This window comes from Vulpes lagopus, chromosome 14, assembly GCF_018345385.1.
Source record: "Vulpes lagopus strain Blue_001 chromosome 14, ASM1834538v1, whole genome shotgun sequence".
In the NCBI taxonomy this organism is placed as follows: domain Eukaryota; kingdom Metazoa; phylum Chordata; class Mammalia; order Carnivora; family Canidae; genus Vulpes; species Vulpes lagopus.
The window spans coordinates 27,676,445-27,695,052 of record NC_054837.1 but is presented as its reverse complement, the minus strand read 5'-3'; the positions used below and the strand labels follow the sequence as shown (position 1 = coordinate 27,695,052).

Below are 18,608 nucleotides of genomic sequence, written 5' to 3'. Positions count from 1 at the left end.
AGCAGAGAGTTGAGTTGGGGGAAATTTGGTGACTGTCCAGGTAATAAGTATTTATTGAGTGCCTACGTGTGCTCAGTGACTCAGTGGCAGGAACATGGGGAACCACGAGAGTATAAGTAGTGGAGTCCAGGAAGGCTTCCTGGAGGAAAGGACATTGCAGCTGACACCTGAAATACTATAGGAGCTGGGGAGAAGCAGGGACAAGAACATGGGGAAACAGGTCCAAAGAAGGCTGGAATTTGAGGTGGGAGTGGAAGGAAGTAGAAGGATGAGGGTCAGATGCTGAAGCCCGTTGGGACATGGTGGGAAATAGGCTTTTCTCCTGAGGGTACTGGAAGCCATAGAGGGTGTGAGAGGGAGTTGCTATGGTCAAACTTGCACCTTAGGAGGTTAGGAGGTTCCATCTGCCTGGAGAGATGCAAGCCAGAGGGGAGCAGCAGGGCCCACCCCCACCATAGGCCCTGACCCTCAGGCCTCGATGGTCCTTGCTTCCTACCCCTGCCCTCCTTTGGCTCCTAGTTAAGCTCCTGCATTGGGCCAGTAGCCCTACCTCCCATCACCTACTGGTGAGTGAAAAAAACAGACCTCACCTGGCTGATTGGCCAGGGCCTGCCAGGGTGGCTATTCTCTTTTTTTTTTTTTTTTTTTTTTTAAGATTTTATTTATTTATTCATGAGAGACACAGAGAAAGAGAGAGAGGCAGAGAGAGAAGCAGGCCTGACGTGGGACCCGATCCCAGGATCACACCCTGGGCTGCAGGCGGCGCCAAACCCGTGCGCCACCAGGGCTGTCCCAGGGAGGCTATTCTTGAGATCATTCTAAAGTCCAGGCTCTCCATAGCTAACGGCACAGGGTGTATGTTGCTCTAGGATCTGGTCTGCCCTTGCAGGCACCCTGGAGGCTGAAGTCACTCCTGCAAACTCAAGAGCAGTAGGGATGGAGCAGGGACACCACCTTGAGTGACCTTAGTCAAGGTGACTCCTCACCCCCAAGTCCATTTCCCCATCTGCCACAATGAAGGGGTAAGTCTTGGTCTCATGACCTTCTCCAGCCCTCCAGGGTGTAGTTGTTAAAAGCACTGGCTTTGGACTTGGCCTGGCCTGGGTTTGACTCTCCTCCACTATCAGGCAATCTAGAGTCCTTCAATGAGATTCAGTTTCCTTACCTGTAAAATGGACAAGATCATAATAGTATCTACCTGTGTTGTTGTCTCTTAACACCTAACAAATAACCCCAAAACCTAGTGGTTTAAAAGGGTAAACATTTACCTCTCAATCTCTTGGGCCAGGAATTTGGGAGTGGTGTAACTGGGTGGTTCTGGCTCCTGGATCCCTCACGAGGGTTACCACTGAGCCGCCAGCTGGGCTGCAGTCTTCCGAAGGCTGTTCTGGGTCTGGAAAATCTGCCTCCAAAATGGTGCACTCCCATGAGACTGTTGAGCTGGTACTGGCTTGTTGGCTGAGGGTTTCAGTTCCTCTGGAAGGGCTGCTCCAGCATCCCCACCACATGGCAGCCAACAGTGAGCAAGGCAGACGCTGCGCGGCCTTCTGGGACCCAGATTTGGAAGCCTCACTGGCACTCCCACAGTATTTTCTTGGCCACGCAGTTCTGCCGTGATTCAGGGTGGGAGGGGATAGCCCAGAGGCAGGGACCCCAGGAGGCAAGGATCATCAGGGGCCCTCATGGGGGCTGGCTACCACACTGCCTTAGAAGTCTCTTTGAAGATTAAATGAGCATTTCCTAAGCTGTGGCCCTAAAATCCCTGTTACCTACTGACCCAGACTTCCGGGAGCCAGAACCCAGGAATCTGCATTTTTAAGCCATCCCTCCGCCCCTCTCCAAGTGACTAGACATCATAGGTGTCAGTAAATGGGAGGCAGTCCTAATTTCATTTTGTTTTGTTGGCCCCAGTGGGTGGGCCAGGCCCCTCAGAAGGATGCTGGTGGAACAGAAGAGCACAGGCACGCAGAACAAGCATTCCCTGGGTGTCTTGGCATAGTCGGGAACGGCTGGGTTGAGAGAAATTTTGATTCACTTAAAGATGTGTGGACAGTTCATTGGGAAGATCCAGAGGTGATCCGTGAAACCCAAAGGCAGGAGGGTTCAGCCGGACATTGGGGCACCAGTCTCTCTCACAGGCAGCCCTCACACCTGAGCCTGCTCCTTCCAAATCCAACTTCTCGGGACACTGCCTGGCTCAGCTTGTGTCTGAGGACCAACACCTGCCAGGCAACCAGTCAGGAGGGAAGAATGGAGTGAGCTCAGAGGGGAGGGGAGGCAGTGATTGGCGTCTCAGTGCTAAGCCCTGGGGGATGCACCTGAGGCGGACCTGGTACCCACAAGGAGGAGCAATTTTAGAAATTGGGACAAGGAGCAGAAACTTTTCCATAACTAAGTTTGTGTAAGGTCAGGTAAGGTATCTGGGGAGGAGTTGGGGGGTGTGGATAGTTGAGACAAAAGAGCCCCGCTTAGAACATAGAAGGTGGGTGCTATTCTTTCAGTATTTTTTCGCTCCCAAGAGATGGAAGTCTTCCAAGGAAAGGACGTCCCAGGGAATATCATCCAGCACTAACCTTCTCCCCACTGAGCTGACAAGAGCCCTACATTTGGTACCCTAGGGCCATGCTCCTTCGAGGAAACAGCTACAAATCACTTGAACTTACCCTTAGGAAGCCTCTGGCTGCAAATAACAAAAACATCCCTCTCAAAGCTTTATTTTTTTTTAAGATTTTATTTATTTATTTATGAGAGATACAAAGAGAGACAGGGACATAGACAAAGGGAGGAGAAGCAGGCTCCCTGTAGGAGCCCAATGTGGGACTTGATCCCAGAACTCCGGGATCATGCCCTGGGCCTAAAGCAGACGCTCAACTGCTGAGCCACCCAGGCGTCCCCCTCTCAAAGCTTTAAACAAAGACATTTATTACTTCAAATAACAAGATATCCTTAGATTCATCAGCTCAAGGATATCTTTAAGTGTGTGCAAAACCCAGCGGGCATATTTTCCTTAGCGCAGCCTACTTCATGATCACAAAACGGCTGCTACAGCTTTAGGCATCAGACATAACTTACCACCAGAGAACATTGAAGAGCTCCTCATTGTGTCTCTTTTTATTTTATTTTTTATTTTTTTAAAGATTTTATTTATTTATTCATGAGAGACACAGAGAGAGAGGCAGAGACACAGGCAGAGGGAGAAGCAGGCTCCATGCAGGGAGCCCGATGTGGGACTCAATCCGGGGTCTCCAGGATCACACCCTGGACTGAAGGCGGCGCTAAACCACTGAGCCACCCAGGCTGCCCTGTGTCTCTTTTTAGAATCAAGAAGACCCGTATACTCACATCTCTTTGGCTGAAATTCAGCCACACAGCCATTCTTTAGGAGCTAAAGTTTAGCTGATCCCTGAAAGTCAAATGGGAGCAGCACAACTAACCATTTAGGAAGATGGATGTGGGCAACCATGGGCACAGCCCATAGTTTCTGGCCTGGTGGCCCTCCTTGAGGTTCTCACCCCTACCCCAAGTTGCTTCTCAGAATATCCATCTGAATATATACGATATCCCCCAAAGAGTGTTTGGGTAAGGACAATTTCCCCTACTTTGTCATGCTTCTGGGATGTTTTAGTCATTGTTAGACACGTGCCCCAAACATCCCCCTTCAGTCAAAGGAAACACTGACATATTATTAGCAGGTGGGTGCACAGCACTTGGGTACTGACCAACTTGTCTCCCCTCCCCCTTTCAGATGTTGCAAGGAAACAGTCCAACCCTAAAAAGCCTGGCAGGCGACAGCACCCTTTGTGACCCTCCCTCTTGAGGCTGTCTCTCCTGCTACTTCCCCCATCCTATACCCCAGACCCTGCGGAGGTTGTGGTCACAAATACCACAGGGAGCACCCTGATTCATTCCGTGTGGGGAACCACTTCCCCAGCTCCCATGTCAGCCATGGTCCCAGGAGGGGAAGGAGTCATTACTCAGCACACACTGGCTGCTCACAGCAGCATGATTCCCTGACCTTGGTATTTTTCATTTCTTATTCTTGAACTTGATTCTGCGGACTGAGGACTGTAGGTTGCTCCTCCTAAGCCATCTTTTCCTGAATGTGCACAATTTTTCCAGACTGGCAAGGGAGACATGTGACTCAAGTTCTGAATCTACGTTAGGAGGACCTCGGGCCTAGTCCATCATGTTGGGTGACCTTGGGCCAGCCCCTTCCCATCTGTGAATCCCCCATTAGCCCAGCAAATAGGCTCCATGAGTCTAAGATACACAGCATGAGCATCACCACCAGCCACCCTGTGCTCATGGCAGACATCGCTAAACACTTCTCGGTTCTTTCCCTCTGAACCAGCACTAATGCTAGAATGCTCCTCACTCCAGGGCCCCAGGCAGCCACCATAAACTGATCTGTGAAAAGAGGCAGGTTTAACTCTTCTGTTTGCTATCGCCGACATTCCTCCCAACTGTCAGGTCTTCAGCCCACAGTTAACTTTTTTTTTTTTAAGATTATTTATTTATTTATTTATTCATAGAGACACAGAGAGGAGAGAGGCAGAGACACAGGCAGAGGGAGAAGCAGGCTCCATGCAGGGAGCCTGACGTGGGACTCGATCCAGGGTCTCCAGGATCACGCCCTGGGCTGCAGGCAGCGCTAAACCGCTGCGCCACCGGGCTGCCCCACAGTTAACTTTTAAATCCTCACTTTTCACGGGACGCCTGGGTGGCTCAGTGGTTGAGCATCTGCCTTTGGCTCAGGGTGTGATCCCAGGACCCTGGGATCAAGTCCCACATCGGCTTCCCTACAGGGAGCCTGCTTCTCCCTCTGCCTATGTCTCTGCCTCTCTCATGAATAAATAAAATCTTTTTTTTTTAAAGACTTTATTTATTTATTCATGACAGAGAGAGAGAGAGAGGCAGAGGGAGAAGCAGGCTCCACACAGGGAGCCTGACATGGGACTCGATCCTGGGTCTCCAGGATCAGGCCCTGGGCCGAAGGCAGTGCTAAACCGCTGAGCCACCGGGGCTGCCCCGAATAAAATCTTTAAAAAAATCAATCAGGGACACCTGGGTGACTTATTGGTTTGACACCTGCTTTTGGCCCAGGGCGTGATCCTGGAGACCCAGGATCGAGTCCCACGTCGGGCTCCCTGCGTGGAGCCTGCTTCTCCCTCTGCCTGTGTCTCTGCCTCTCTCTCTGTGTCTCTGATGAATAAATGGATAAAATCTTTAAAATAAAAAATCAATCAATCAATCCTCACTTGCCCCCTGCCTCCTCTCACTTCTGAAAAGGAACTTTGCAACTCCATACCCTCCTCCCCCTTACCCTCCTGGAAGGCTCTGCCCTTCTTCCATAGGATTCTAGAGGCTCAGCTGTGTGAACTTAGATTTCTTAACATGAATCTCATTCCCTCGTCTGTAAAATGGAGCTGGCATCTGCCATGAGGTTGAGATGTGGTTGGCAGAGCATCAGCCATGGGCACCCAACATACACCAGCCACTTCTGTAGGGCCTGCCCTGCTAGACAAATCCATGAAGGATTCTGATGGAGGAAGAAATGACACAATCAGTCATAACTTGATAAATCTTTTATTTTCGCCTTTATATTTCCCTCCCAGGCTGCCTGATGTCTCTGTCCCCACCCAACTCTGGAGGCAGCCTGACCCCATCTTGTGCTTTTTATCGGGGGGGGGGGGTGTGGAGAAGGGGGGCCAGTGGTAGGCACTGTACCTTTATAGAGCTTGTAAACCTGTACCAGAATAGGGGCCAACCCCTCATTCCACCAGCTGGGTCTGGCCAGGAGATGGGCTCTGGGCAGCTCCTAACCTCCCTGGAGACCCGGAGCCTAAGGACAAGAGCAGCCATCCCCACCCCCTCCACTGAGGACCTGGAAAGGAGGGGGATGGGAAGCGTACAAAGACCCCCAGAGGCACCTGTCAGGAGAACAGGACTTGCTGGGGAGAAGGTGGAGAACCAGGTGAGATTCTTGAGGTGCCTTTGGCTCCTGGCCTTCTCCTTGGGGGCAGTTCCAACTGCCCCCAAAACCCTCAGCCAAGCCCTCCCACCAGCTAACAAGAAACAAAAGCAGTGAAAACACCAAGCTCTGTTGCTAGCGGGGATAAAATACCCTAAGTATTAAAAATTAAATTAAAACTGAAGCCCCAGTCAACTGAGCCAGCAGTGAGCTGGTGATTGTAGACACAGACACCCCCCATTCTTCCCCAAGCTCCAGGGCCTCCAAAAACAGCAGGAAGGGGCCTCAGGGCCAAGTCTGACTGTCACCGAGAGGGACCCTCTGGGGAAATACAGTTTGGGGCGTACGTGTCCTCAGGTGATCCCCAGTGTGGGGCACTGAGGACTGTAAACATAACCCAGCTTGTGGGCCAGGGGTGCCCCAGCCCCACCCCCGAGATTCTCCGTGGATGAAGAATGGCCACTGTGGTAAGTACAGTAAAACAGCAGGCGATCTCGAAGCAAAATAAGACCTGGTCTCCCCGCCAGAGTATCAGGAGCAGAGGTGGGCTGGGGCAGTGACAGAGTGAGAGGGTTCCAGAAGCCAAACACACAGCTTGGCAGCTGTTTCTCTGTAGTACCAGATCAGCACCCAGACCCTTTCTGGGTGGTGAGTCGCTCACAGCCACCGATCCCTAGGGAGCCTGCTGGAAAGCCAGCTCAGGCCACGGCTGCCCAGCTCAGGACTGGACAAGATCAGGCCGGCCCCTGAGAGGCTCTACACTAGGCTGGGGCAGAAGACCCCTCCAGGAGGAGGAGGCTAAATATGCGGCGGTTAGAGAGTGTCAGGAGGGCACGTGAGAACCCCCAAAGGGACAAAGACATGGCCCAAACTGGAGGGCCACTGCTGCACCAGGAATACCGCCTCAAGGCCTGGCTGAGGCCCAGGGCAAAGTCCTGCCTCAGCCCCACTGCAAGCCAAGAGCCCTTGGAAGCAGGCAATCTCACCACACCGGTCAGGCATTAAAATCTGCGCCTGTGCCACTTTCTGCACCTGCTTCTGGCGCCAGGCAGGACACCTGGAGCCAGGCCCTGGAGCAAAAGGAGGTCAAACCCGGGTGTGGTGTGACAGGGCCAAGGCTTCTCTCTGACCAGGTCCAGTCCAGGCCGCCAGGACCGGGGCTCCCCAGCACTGCCTTTTAGGTCACAGAGTCTCACGAGGTCCCGGTCACCCCAGCAGGGCCTATTACCAGCAACAGGCCTTTGCCAGGTGACTCTGGCGGGGCTGGGGCGGGAGTGCCCTGGACACCAGGCCTGGGGCAGACCGCGCCCCTGGGTGCTCCTTAGGATCAGGCATGCGGCCCCCTGCGGATCCCCCAGTCCTGAAGCACCCCTCGGCTCCCGGCATCGGCTGGCTGGCCCCGAGCAGGGTTCCTCAGGGCCGGGCCCCTGGCCTCCCAGGGCGGGGCCTGTCAGCACGAGGCCTGGGGCTGAGGTCTCCGCCCGCGGGGCCTCAGGGCTGGGCCCGGCTCCTGAGCCACCGGCTCCTGAGCGCCCGCACCTCCTGCCCGTACTGCTGGTGGAGCCGGACAAAGGAGGCGGCGTGCAGAGGCCCGTTGGGTTCCGAGACCCGCCGCCGGGGGGGCAGGGGCGGCGGGGGGCCGGGCCTGGAGCGGGAGGCAGCGCCGGCGGGCGCGGGCGCGGGGGCGGGGCCTGGCGCGGGGGCGGGGCCGGGCCCCGGCGCGGGGGGCTCGGCGCTCCACACGGCGCAGGCGCAGCCGTTCTCCTTGGGCGCGAGCGCCGGGGGCCGGCGCGGCGGCGGCGCACAGTCCCCGGCCCGCACGGCCGCCAGCTGCTGCTCCAGCTCGCGCACCACGAGCCGCAGGTAGTCGAAGCTGGCCCGCGACAGCGCCTTCACCCAGCCCTCCATGGCAGCCTGGTTCTCGGCGGCCAGCACGTAGGTGCGCGCCCGGGCCCCCGCGAAGCGCACGGCGAAGGCGAACTCCTCGGCGGCCTCGACCAGCTCCACGGTGCAGCCCTCCAGGATGATGACGCCCACGGGCTCGCGGCTGGCCCGGTCCTCGAAGTAGAAGAGCATGTTGCCGCGCAGCACGAACCAGCGGCGGTGGTAGGCCGCGTGCCGGCCGCCCTTCTTGTACAGGAAGCCCGAGTTGTCCACCGGGGTGTCGCAGGTGGCGTAGAAGGCCAGGCTGCGCTCGTTCAGCTTCATGGCCGCGCCGCCGGGGCCTGTCCCCCACCCGACCAGGACAGCGGTGACTCACTCGGCCGCCGCCACCAGGCGCCCCCCGCCCCCCCGGCCTCGCCGTAACCTCCCTGCCACCCTCGGCCACCACAGCCCTCAACGCTCCTCTCGCACAGGTAGGGAAACTGAGGCTCCCGGAGCAGCAGCGGGCTGCCCAAGCTCACACAGCCCTTCAGGGTCAGAGCCGGGGCCCCAACCCAGGTCTGACTGGCGCCAGGAGCCTCCCCGGAGTAAGGCCGAGCGTGACCACTGCGTGCCAAGCATCTTCTATGCATTAACTCCTTTAATCTCGCAGCAGACCTCAACTGGCAGGGCCTAGCACCACCCCATTTGACAGATGGGGTAACAAAGGACAGAGAGGCTAGTCACTGGCAGAAGGTCACAAAGCAAGTCGGGCAGAACTGAAATTCAAACCCAGGCCTCATTTCAGGCATGGATGCTTTCATCATCCCCAGAAACCAGACCAGCTATCTTTCTGTGGTCCCTTCCAGGTCCCAGCTCTGCTTTTATAACTCAGCTTTGATTTGCCTATCCATGAAACGGGGATGTGAACAGAACTTATTTTGGAAGGCTGTGGGGACTTCATTGGTCATTCATTAAGCACCTACATGTACTGAGTACTGCTCCAGGCAGTGGGAATACAGCAGTAGACAAGACAGAGAGGGTCGCTGGCCTTGTGGTGCTGACGTGCTAGTGGCAGGTGAAGGGGGCAGACAATTAACAAACATAAAATGTATCTGCCAGGTGGTCTGCAGTGCTGTAGAAAATATAATACAGGGAAGGGGCCGGGGGTATTAGGGACAAAAGGAGTGTTTGATTTTAATGGGAGTCAGAAAAAGGTGTACTGAGAAAGTAACATCTGCGCAGAGACCTGAAGGAGGTGAGGGAGGGAGCTCCAGGCACATACCAGAGGGGACAGCAAGTGCAAAGGCCCTGAGATAGGAACCTGCCGCTGTGCTTGAGGACCAACCAGGAGGTTGGTGAGGCCAGAGCAGAGGGGGAAGGGAAGGAGAAGAAAAGACTGTTATGAAGTGACCCAGATAAAAGGCCCAGGGTTTGGCCCACACTTATAGGAAGGGGGTGGGGACAGCATCAGGTGCTCACTTAAAGCAGAGCAATCTAACTCTATACACTTGGCCCAGTGATTTTTATCCACCTTCCCCCAAGGAGAACGTGATGGGGGCAACATTGGCCAGACGAGACTAACTGGGAGGTGGAACATGGGCCCCCAACTTAGCCATACCTCCCTTTAGAGTTCTTCATGGCCACTTTGTTCAGGCTTTACAGCCCCACTCTGCATAGGACAGTAGCTATATTTTTAAGAGGCAAAGGATGTAAAGTCCTTGGATTGCAGAAGGTACTCAATTAATGCTCATTCCCCAGCCACGTGGTGCCTTCCACAGGGCCTGGAGGAATGACATATGGCTGGTGACTCTCCTGAGAGCATCTGCCAAGCCAGGCATCCTGACCCAGAGCAGAGGGGAACAACTGCTCCCTACTGAATCTACCTCATCTAACTTGCCTGAGCAGTCAAGGAAGGCTTCCTGGAAGAGGCAACATGAGCTATGATTTGGTAGCTGAAATCAGCCTGTCTTGACCTAGCAGTGGGGCCAACGTCAGAGAGAAAGCTCAGGGCTGAAGGCTCAGGGTGGTGGGTGTTTAATCCCTGCTCTGCCTACCTGAACTGAGTGACTTCAGACATAGGCTGCCCTGCTCTGAGCCTCAGTTTCTCTGTCTGCAAAACAGGACTCATGAGTTCTCCCTACACCCCAACAACTGTATGTGGACCCTGGCTCCATTTCTCACAGGAACCACCCACCCTACTTGGCCCCATCTCCCTCCTACCTCTCAGGCCACTGCTTGCCTCCCTGCCCTCTGCCCAGTCTGCTGTCGGCTTGCTCTTCTCTGGGTTCAAATGTCAGCTCTGTAGTGTCCAGGTTGTGTGACCCCGGGCAAGCTTTAAGCTTCTCTGGGCCTCTGTTTCCACATCTGTAAAATGGGATCATAATAGCACCTATGTCAGGGTGTTGTGATGATGACACAGTGACTCTATAGAAGGTGCTGAGCATCGTGCCAGGCACACGGTATACACTCAGCAGTGGTAGTATTGATACTCTTCTCGGCCTTGCCAGATGCTCCCCTCAGCACTCTCTCAGCAAATGGCTCTGCCTTCTCCTCCCGCACCCCCCCCTCATTCATCAAGCCCAGCTGATTCCTCCATCACCACCTCTTCCAAATCAGTGGCCTAATATCTCTGCCGTCTACCACCTCCCCATCCTAGGTCCCTATCGTTGCTCGCCTAGACAGATGCAGTAGCCTCCTCAGACTCTCCCTGCCTCCACCCTTGCCCCTTCCCCGTCCCTGAAGAGCCAAGCTCCCTCCTTGGCCCCTCCCCTGGTCCCACTACAATCCATTCCCCTCAGAGGGATCCTGTTAAGGTAAGTCCAACCATACCCCTCCTCTACTATGAACCCTTCCATGACTCCCTACTTGTTCGAGCATTTAGTCTTCCCCAGGCCTCCAAGTGCCCTTCCCCTGTCTCTTTCCCCCTTGCTCATTCAGCTCCAGCCACCCTGGCCTCCTTGCTGTTCCTCAAACACACACACACCAGCCTTTGCCCTGGCTGTTCTGCCTGCCTGGAATGCCCTTCTTTCTTCACATCGCTGACTCCTCATCCTTCAGTTTCAGCTTAACCATCACCTCCTCAGGGAAGCAGTCCCTGACCACCCTGTATGCAAGAGATCCCCCACCCCAATCATTCTCCTACACCCCAATCTGAAATTACCTGGGTCATCTTTGCCTACTCTACAAGGGCAGGGTTTTTTTGCCTGAATTCCAGGGCCTGGCATGTAGTTGGTGCTCAAATACCTGTAGAATGAATCAGACAGTTATCTTCTGAAATCTCTCAACAGCCCCGTAAGAAGGGATCTATTCATAAACCAGCATTCACAGACTGGAAAATGGAGACAGAGAGGTTAAGTAACTTGCCCAAAGGCACAATGCTGTGCCCAGAGTCACATGCTCCAGGCAACCAGCACAAAGGGGCTGGTCTTGGGGTCTCCACCCCATTAAGGCCCAATGAAGAGCAATTTCCCTCATGCTCAGCACCCCTCTTCCCCTACTGCCCAAATGGGGCCAGCTTAGCCCAAGTCACCATCCAGCACAGAACCCACTCTGCCCATGGCCCTTGCCTCCTCCCATCCAGCAAAAAAAGGGGAGGGTAGGAAGCAGCAGGGGTGCGGGCTCCCGCCTCTGGGAGGGCCTGATCACCCATTTATCTCCTCACACTCATGCTGTTTTCCAAGAAGTTCAGAGTCCACTGTGGGTACTGCTGTTGATCCAACAGCCTTTGACCAGGCAGGAAGCGGGAGGGAGCCTGGTCTCCCTCCAGTCCCAGGGCCAGGTTCTGCCCTCCACCTTAAGAATGTCACTTCACCTTTCCCAGCCTGTTTCCTCATCTGTCAGGTGGGCTGTGGAGTGGGTTCAATGAGGAAAACCCACTGGCATATTATGGGAAAGGCACCAAAATCACTGCCGCTGTGAGTCGGGGCGAGCCTCCTCTATAAAATGAGAATATTAATATCCATTCCTCTGGGGCACCTGGGTGGCTCAGGCATCTGCCTTCAGCTCAGGTCATGATCCCAGGGGCCTGGATGGAGTCCTGCATGGGGCTCCCTGCCCCACGGGAAGCCTGCTTCTCCTTCTCCCTCTGCCTGCCATTCCCCCTGCTTGTTCGTTCTCCCTCTCCCTCTCTCAAATAAATAAAATCTTTTTTAAAAAAAATAAATAATTAGGTAAGTAACAAACATCTATCCCTCTAGGAAGGGTTGAATAAATCCATTCTGCAAAATGTTTAGCAGGCAGTGAGCATTCAGGAAAGCAGCTGTCCAAAAGGCAAATAATTAGCTCAAGGTCTCCAGAGACACAGCTGGCCAGGAACCCAGGACTGGAGAAACTGAGGCATGGCATTGTGGCATTCAATTCAAGAAGCCGGACCGCAGGTGCTGAGACCATCCAGCTGCCACAAGTGTCCCCTAACAGTGGTCACCGGGGGCGGAGGGGGGTGGAGAATAGGGTGTGGCAGGTACAGGCGGAAAAACGTGCTGAGAACTCCCAGAGCGCCTCTGCAGCAGGGGCCATGGGGACTCCAGGACCCTCGCCCCAGGCTCGCGGCTGCCTTCGAGGCTCGCGGCTCGCGGCAGAGGCTGGTTCTCCAGGTCTGGCACTGCCCCTAGCTGCCCTCCGCCCCTTTTTTGTGTCTAAGGGCGGCCAGAGCCGCAGACGAGGTGCTCCGCGGCAGAACGCAGGGGCCGGAGTTCGCGGGCGGCGGCGGTCCCCCGCGGGGGCGTCGTGGGCCAAGCTCGGCCAGCAGCCGGGACCCCTAACGCGTACTGGCCGGTAGCGCGCTGTCGCGGACGAGCAGCTGTCCCCAGCAGAGGTCCCGCAGCCCGGGACCCCGAGGCCCACGACGGCCCGAGCCCGGGCTCGCGTCCCCTAGCAGAGCCGCCCGCAGATTCCCCCCAACCCCGCCGGGCCTTACCTCTCCGCGCAGCCCAGGGAGGCGCGGCGCCCGGGACGGCCCGGCCATGGCCCGGGACCCACTCGGCGGCGGCGGCGGCGGCGGCGCTTTGTCTCCGGGGCGGCCCGGCCGGCGCAGCCGCGGGAGAGCTGCGCTCGGACGGAAGGAGGCGGGGGCAGCCGGACGGTCCGCGACCCGCGGGCGGGCCCCTTTAACCCTTCCCAGCCCACCCGCGTCGGGCCCGACCCCGCGTTCGGCCCGCCCCCGGATTGGCCAGCCCCGACTCGGCACGCCCCCGCGGTTCGACACGCCCCCATTGGCCCGTCCCCGAAACCACTCTTAAAGGGACCGCGTCTAATTCCCCAATCCCAGGTGCCTTACTTAACCCAGGCAAGAGGCCTAGGGCGGTGAGACCCAACGCGCTAGCAGTCGCTGCAGCCTTAGGCCTGGAGTGGGAAATGGGAAATCCTCCCTGACTAGCATTGCCAGATTTAGCAAATTTAACTCCTAGCTAAATCTGAAAAACAACTCTGCTGAAAATGTGTACTTTATTGGGGAAAAAATGAATGCAGCACGTTGGGGGCGTTTTTGACAAAGTCAGTAGAGGACTGTGTTATATGCACAGGGTGCCTGGCAACCCTACCCGCTGTCCCAGTGAAGAGGGAAAGTCCTGGAACTGGGGAGGTGTGGGTTCGGGTCCCACTGAAGTCGTTTGATCCCTGCGGGCCTTTGAGAAGCCACTTCACTTCTCTAGACCTCTGTTTCCTCACCTGGAAGATACAGTCATTGTAAATAAAGTTCATGGCACACAGTAGGTGCTTTCAGCACACAGGAACAGCTATTCTTCTTGCTCCACCCAAAATAACAGGGTTCTAACTCCCTGGACCTTTATTTATTTCCTGCTCTTGCTGCCACCCTCCAGAACTAGTCATCGTCCGGTCCTGGCCTGAAGATGAGAGGAACATGTAGATGTATTCATTCTACAGCCTCTTACTAAGCACCGGCTGTGTGCCAGGCACTGCTCCTGAATCAGTCAACAACTGGGTTCCGAAGTGATTTCTGCTAGGAAGACAACCAGCCATGGCAATCGGGCAGAAAGAATGGGAGTGAGATTTTAGACAAGGTGGTCAGAAACAGTCTCTCTGAGAAGAAACCTGAATGAAATGAGAGAGAGAGCCGTGTAGATATCCCAGAGAAGCTTGTCCCAGGCAGAGGAAACAGCAAGTGCAAAGGCCCTGAGATAGGACCATCCCAAGCATGTTTGAATAACAGGGAACAGGCCCAGTGGAGCTGCAGCCAAGTGGGCAAGTGGAAGAATAGTAGGAAATGAGGTCAGAGAGTATTGGTAAAGCCAGGTTGTTTGGGGCCTTGTGGATCATAAGAAAGATTTCACTTTTACCGTTAGAAGAATGGGGAGCCATGAGAGGGTTTTGAGAACACGAGAGGAACACGGTCTATCTTAGGTTCAACATGGTCTCTGGCTGCTATGAGGAGGTTGGACTATAGAGAGAAGAGTAGAAGCGGGAGACCAGGGAGGATGCTCTTATAGTAATCTAAGCAAGTGATGGTGGTGGCTTAGAGCAAAGCAGAAGCCATGGGGTGGAGAGGAGTGGTTGTATTCTAGAGCATGTCTGATAGTGAAGCAAGCACAGAGGAGAGTAGGGCCAAGACCCACAACATGGAGACAGATACCTCGTGGTATCTAATAGTGGCTGAGCACCTGAATCTGCCTATACCTGATGCTAACATAATTCTTCAACCAGGAGAGGCTAGCTGGAATTTCCACAAATGTAGACACCAGATAAGGAAAATGCCAAGCACAAAGGCTTCTGGGTCTGATGTGGGGAAAATCTCCCCAGAGATCTATGAACCTTGACTCTCAGAACCCCTCATACTGCAATTGAGGTTTGGCATGGGTGAAAGAGGCAGAAATCAGAAAGCGCCCTGACATCCTTTTAAAAAAAATTCCTTATTATTTATTTTAATTTTAATTGAGGTGAAATTCACATAACAAGAAATTAATCATTTTATTTATTTTTTTAATTTGGATATTCATATTGTGTTTAAGCAATCAACTATTTTTTAAAATATTTTATTTATTTATTCATGGGAGAGAAGAGAGAGAGAGAGGCAGAGACACAGGCAGAGGGAGAAGCAGGCTCCATTCAGGGAGCCTGACGTGGGACCCGATCCCGGGTCTCCAGGATCGCTGGGCTGAAGGCGGCGCTAAACCGCTGAGCCATCGGGACTGTCCTATTTATTGTTTAAATGTTTATTTTTTGAGTAATCTGTACACCCAGTGTGGGGCTTGAACTCACAACCCGAGATCGAGAGTTGCATGCTCCACCAACTGAGCCAGCTAGGCACCCCCAAAATTAACCATTTTAAAGTAAACATAACATATAGCATGGTGACTGGTTGATAACACGGTTTGTATAATTTAAAGAAAGTAGAAATTGCTCTTCCCCCTGAGCGGCCTGACGTAAACTCCGAAAATGGTTCCCTACTCGCTGGACCCAGAAAACCCTACAAAATCATGCGAGTTGAGAGGTTCAAATCTTCGTGTTCACTTTAAGAACATGCATGAAACTGCCCAGGCCATCAAGGGTATGCATATCCGAAAAGCCACCACGTACCTGAAAGATGTCACTTTGCAGAAGCAGTGTGTGCCATTCTGTTGCTACAATCGTGGAGTTGGTAGGTGTGCGCAGGCCAAACAGTGGGGCTGGACACAGGGTCGGTGCCCCAAGAAGAGTGCTGAATTTTTACTGCACATGCTTAAAAATGCAGAGAGTAATACTGAACTTAAGGGTTTAAATGTAGATTCTCAGGAATCCCTGGGTGGCTCAGCGGTTTAGCACCTGCCTTTGGCCCAGGGCGTGATCCTGGAGTCCCGGGATCGAGTCCCACATCAGGCTCCCTGCATGGAGCCTGCTTCTCCCTCTGCCTGTGTCTCTGCCTCTGCCTCTCTCTCTGTGTCTTTCATGAATAAATAAATAAATAAAATCTTAAAAGAAATAATAATAATAAATGTAGATTCTCTGGTCATTAAGCACATCCAGGTGAACAAAGCCCTCAAGATATGACATAGAATTTAGAGGGCTCATGGCTGGATTAACCCACACATGAGCTCTTCCTGCCACATCTAGATGATTCTTACTGAAAAAGAGCAGATTGTTCCTAAACCAGAAGAGGAGGTTGCACAAAAGAAAAAGATACCCCAGAAGAAAGTGAAGAAAAAAAACTTACGGCCCAGGAGTAAATTCCGCATAGAATAAACGCAAATAAAAATAAAGAAATAAAGAAATAGAGTAGAACTTAAATGCTCCCACCAAAAAAAAGAAAGAAAGAAAGAAAGAAAGAAAGAAAGAAAGAAAGAAAGACTAAAACACATTAATGAATGTGTTAACCAAGGGAGCGGAACCTTCACAATACTTATATATGTATAAAATCATCACGATGTATGTTTTAAATATATTTTCTTTGTCAATTATACCTCGATAAAGCTGAAAAGAAAGAAAGAAAAGAAAAAAGATACAGCTCCCAACTTTAAAAAGTCACCAGTACAGGGGCCCCTGGGTGGCTCAGTCAGTTAAGCGTCCAGCTCTTGGTTTTGGCTCAGGTCATGATCTCGCCTGTTGTGGGATTGAACCCCACTTCAGTCTTTCTCCCTCTGCCCTTCCCTGCTCGCGCACACGCACTCTCTCTAAAATAATTTTTTTAAAAGTCATCAGCACAAAAGAAACAATTCAGTGACATTTAGTACATTCATGATGTATAATCACCAACACTATCTAGTTTCAGAACATTCCTGTGACTCCAAAGTAAAATCCCATATCCATTAGCAAGCACTCCCCATCCTCCCCTCCTCCCAGCCCCTGGCAACCACCAATCTACTTTCTTTTTTTCCATGGAAGTACAGTTGACACATAATGTTACATTAGTTTCAGGTGTACAACATAGTGATTTGAGAACTCTGTACTGCTCTGTTCACCACAAGCATAGCCACCATCTATCACTGTGCAACACTATTATGTATTATTGACTGTATTCCCTTTGCTGTCCTTTCCATCCCTGTGACCAGGCTTCCATAACTAGAAGCCTGTACCTTCCACTCTCTTTCCCCATTTTCCCCATATCCACTCTCCTTCTCACTGGCAACCACCAGTCTGTTCTCTGTATTTGTGGGTGTTTCTGGTCTTTGTTGTTGTTTGTTCATTTGCTTTGTTTTTTAGATTCCACATATAAGTGAAATTATGTGATATTCATCTTTCTCTGACTTATTTCACTTAGCACTATACCCTCTAGGCCCATCCATGTTGCTGCAAATGGCAAGATTTCATTCTTTTTTATGACTAATATTCCATTGTGTATGTACAGCACATCTTTTTTTTTAAGTTTGTTTATTTATTTATTTATTTATTATTTATTTATTTATTTATTTATTTATTCATTTATTTATTCATGAGAGACAGAGAGAGAGAGAGAGAGAGGAGGCAGAGACACAGGCAGAGGGAGAAGCAGGCTCCATGCAGGGAGCCTGACGTGGGACTTGATCCCGGGTCTCCAGGATCAGGCCCTGGGCTGAAGGTGGCACTAAACCACTGAGCCCCCCGGGCTGCCCAGCACATCTTTATCCATTCATCTATGGGGACACTTGAGTTGTTTCCATATATTAGCTATTATAAGTAATCCTGCAATAAACACAGGGTTGCATATATCATTTCAAATTAGTGTTTTTGTTTTCTTTGGGTAAGTGCCCAGCAGTGGGATTACTGGATCATATGGTATTTCTATTTTTAAGTTTTTGAGGCATCTCCACACTATTTTCCACAATGGTTGCACCAATTTACCTCTCCACCATCAGCAGGGTTCCTTTTTCTCCACATCCTCACCAACATGTGTTATTTCTTGTTTTGTTTTGTTTTTTAATTCTAACTATTCTTATGGGTGTGAGGTGTTACCTCATTGTGGTTTTAATTTGTATTTCCCTGGTGATGGGTGATGTTGAGCATCTTTTCATGTGTCTATTGGCGATCTGCATGTCTTCTTTGGGAAAATGTCTACTTATGTCTTCTACCTATTTTAATTGGGTTACTTGTTTTGGGGTGTTGTTCCTGCAGGAGTTCTTTATATATTTTGGATATTAACCCCTTATTGAATATATCATTTGCGAATATCTTCTCCTATTCAGTAGGTTGCCTCTACTTTCTATTGCTATGGATTTGTCTATTCTGGATATTTCATAGAAGTGGGATCATAGTATGTGGCCTTTGGTGCCTGGCTTCTTTCACTTGGAGCAGTGCTTTCAATGTCCATCTACCTTACAGTGTTTATCAGTACTTTATTTCTCTATGGCTGATGCATATTTCTTTTTTTTTAAGTAGGTATTCTTTTTTTTTAAGATTTTTTTTTTAATTTATTCAGAGAGAGAGGCAGAGACACAGGCAGAGGGAGAAACAGGCTCCATGCAGGAAGCCTGACACGGGACTCGATCCCGGGTCCCCAGGATCACACCCTGGGCTGCAGGCAGCGCTAAACCACTGTGCCACCAGGGCTGCCCTGATTCATATTTCACTGTACAGTTACGCTACATTTGGTTTATCTTTTCATCCACTGAGGAATATCCTATCATTCCCACCTTTGGCTGCTATGAATAGCTGAGCATCTTTGTGGCTCAGACCTGCAGAGGGCTGGAGAAAAGGCCGTGATTTAGAAGGTCTGGAAAGGGGAATTTGAGAACCAGAAGTGAGTTGTGGCTGCTGTTACCAGTCCTGATGATTTTACCTCCAGACCACGTCTGAGTATGTCACTTCTCTATCCTTGCCACCACTTCCCCATCCCAGGCCACCATCAACTCTCAGCTCTCACTAGGAC

At 52.2% G+C, this 18,608-nt stretch overlaps 1 protein-coding gene and 1 pseudogene across 1 annotated transcript; one reads left to right on the top strand and one right to left on the bottom strand.

Moving 5' to 3' along the window:
* Positions 1-5,554: 5,554 nt before the first annotated feature.
* On the bottom strand, positions 5,555-12,963 carry PHETA1 (PH domain containing endocytic trafficking adaptor 1). Its single transcript, XM_041729334.1, has 4 exons — positions 12,753-12,963; positions 10,998-11,080; positions 10,058-10,201; positions 5,555-8,196 (listed from the first exon to the last, which is right to left on the bottom strand). Exon 4 carries the CDS (start codon positions 8,177-8,179, stop codon positions 7,463-7,465), a length of 717 nt encoding a protein of 238 aa, XP_041585268.1. The 5' UTR covers positions 8,180-8,196; positions 10,058-10,201; positions 10,998-11,080; positions 12,753-12,963; the 3' UTR covers positions 5,555-7,462.
* Positions 12,964-15,226: 2,263 nt separating this feature from the next.
* On the top strand, positions 15,227-16,009 carry LOC121475333 (annotated as a pseudogene).
* Positions 16,010-18,608: the final 2,599 nt, after the last annotated feature.

Coding starts and splice junctions, on each gene's coding strand:
- PHETA1 (XM_041729334.1), bottom strand. CDS start 8,179: ATGAAGCTGAACGAGCGCAGCCTGGCCTTCTACGCCACCTGCGACACC.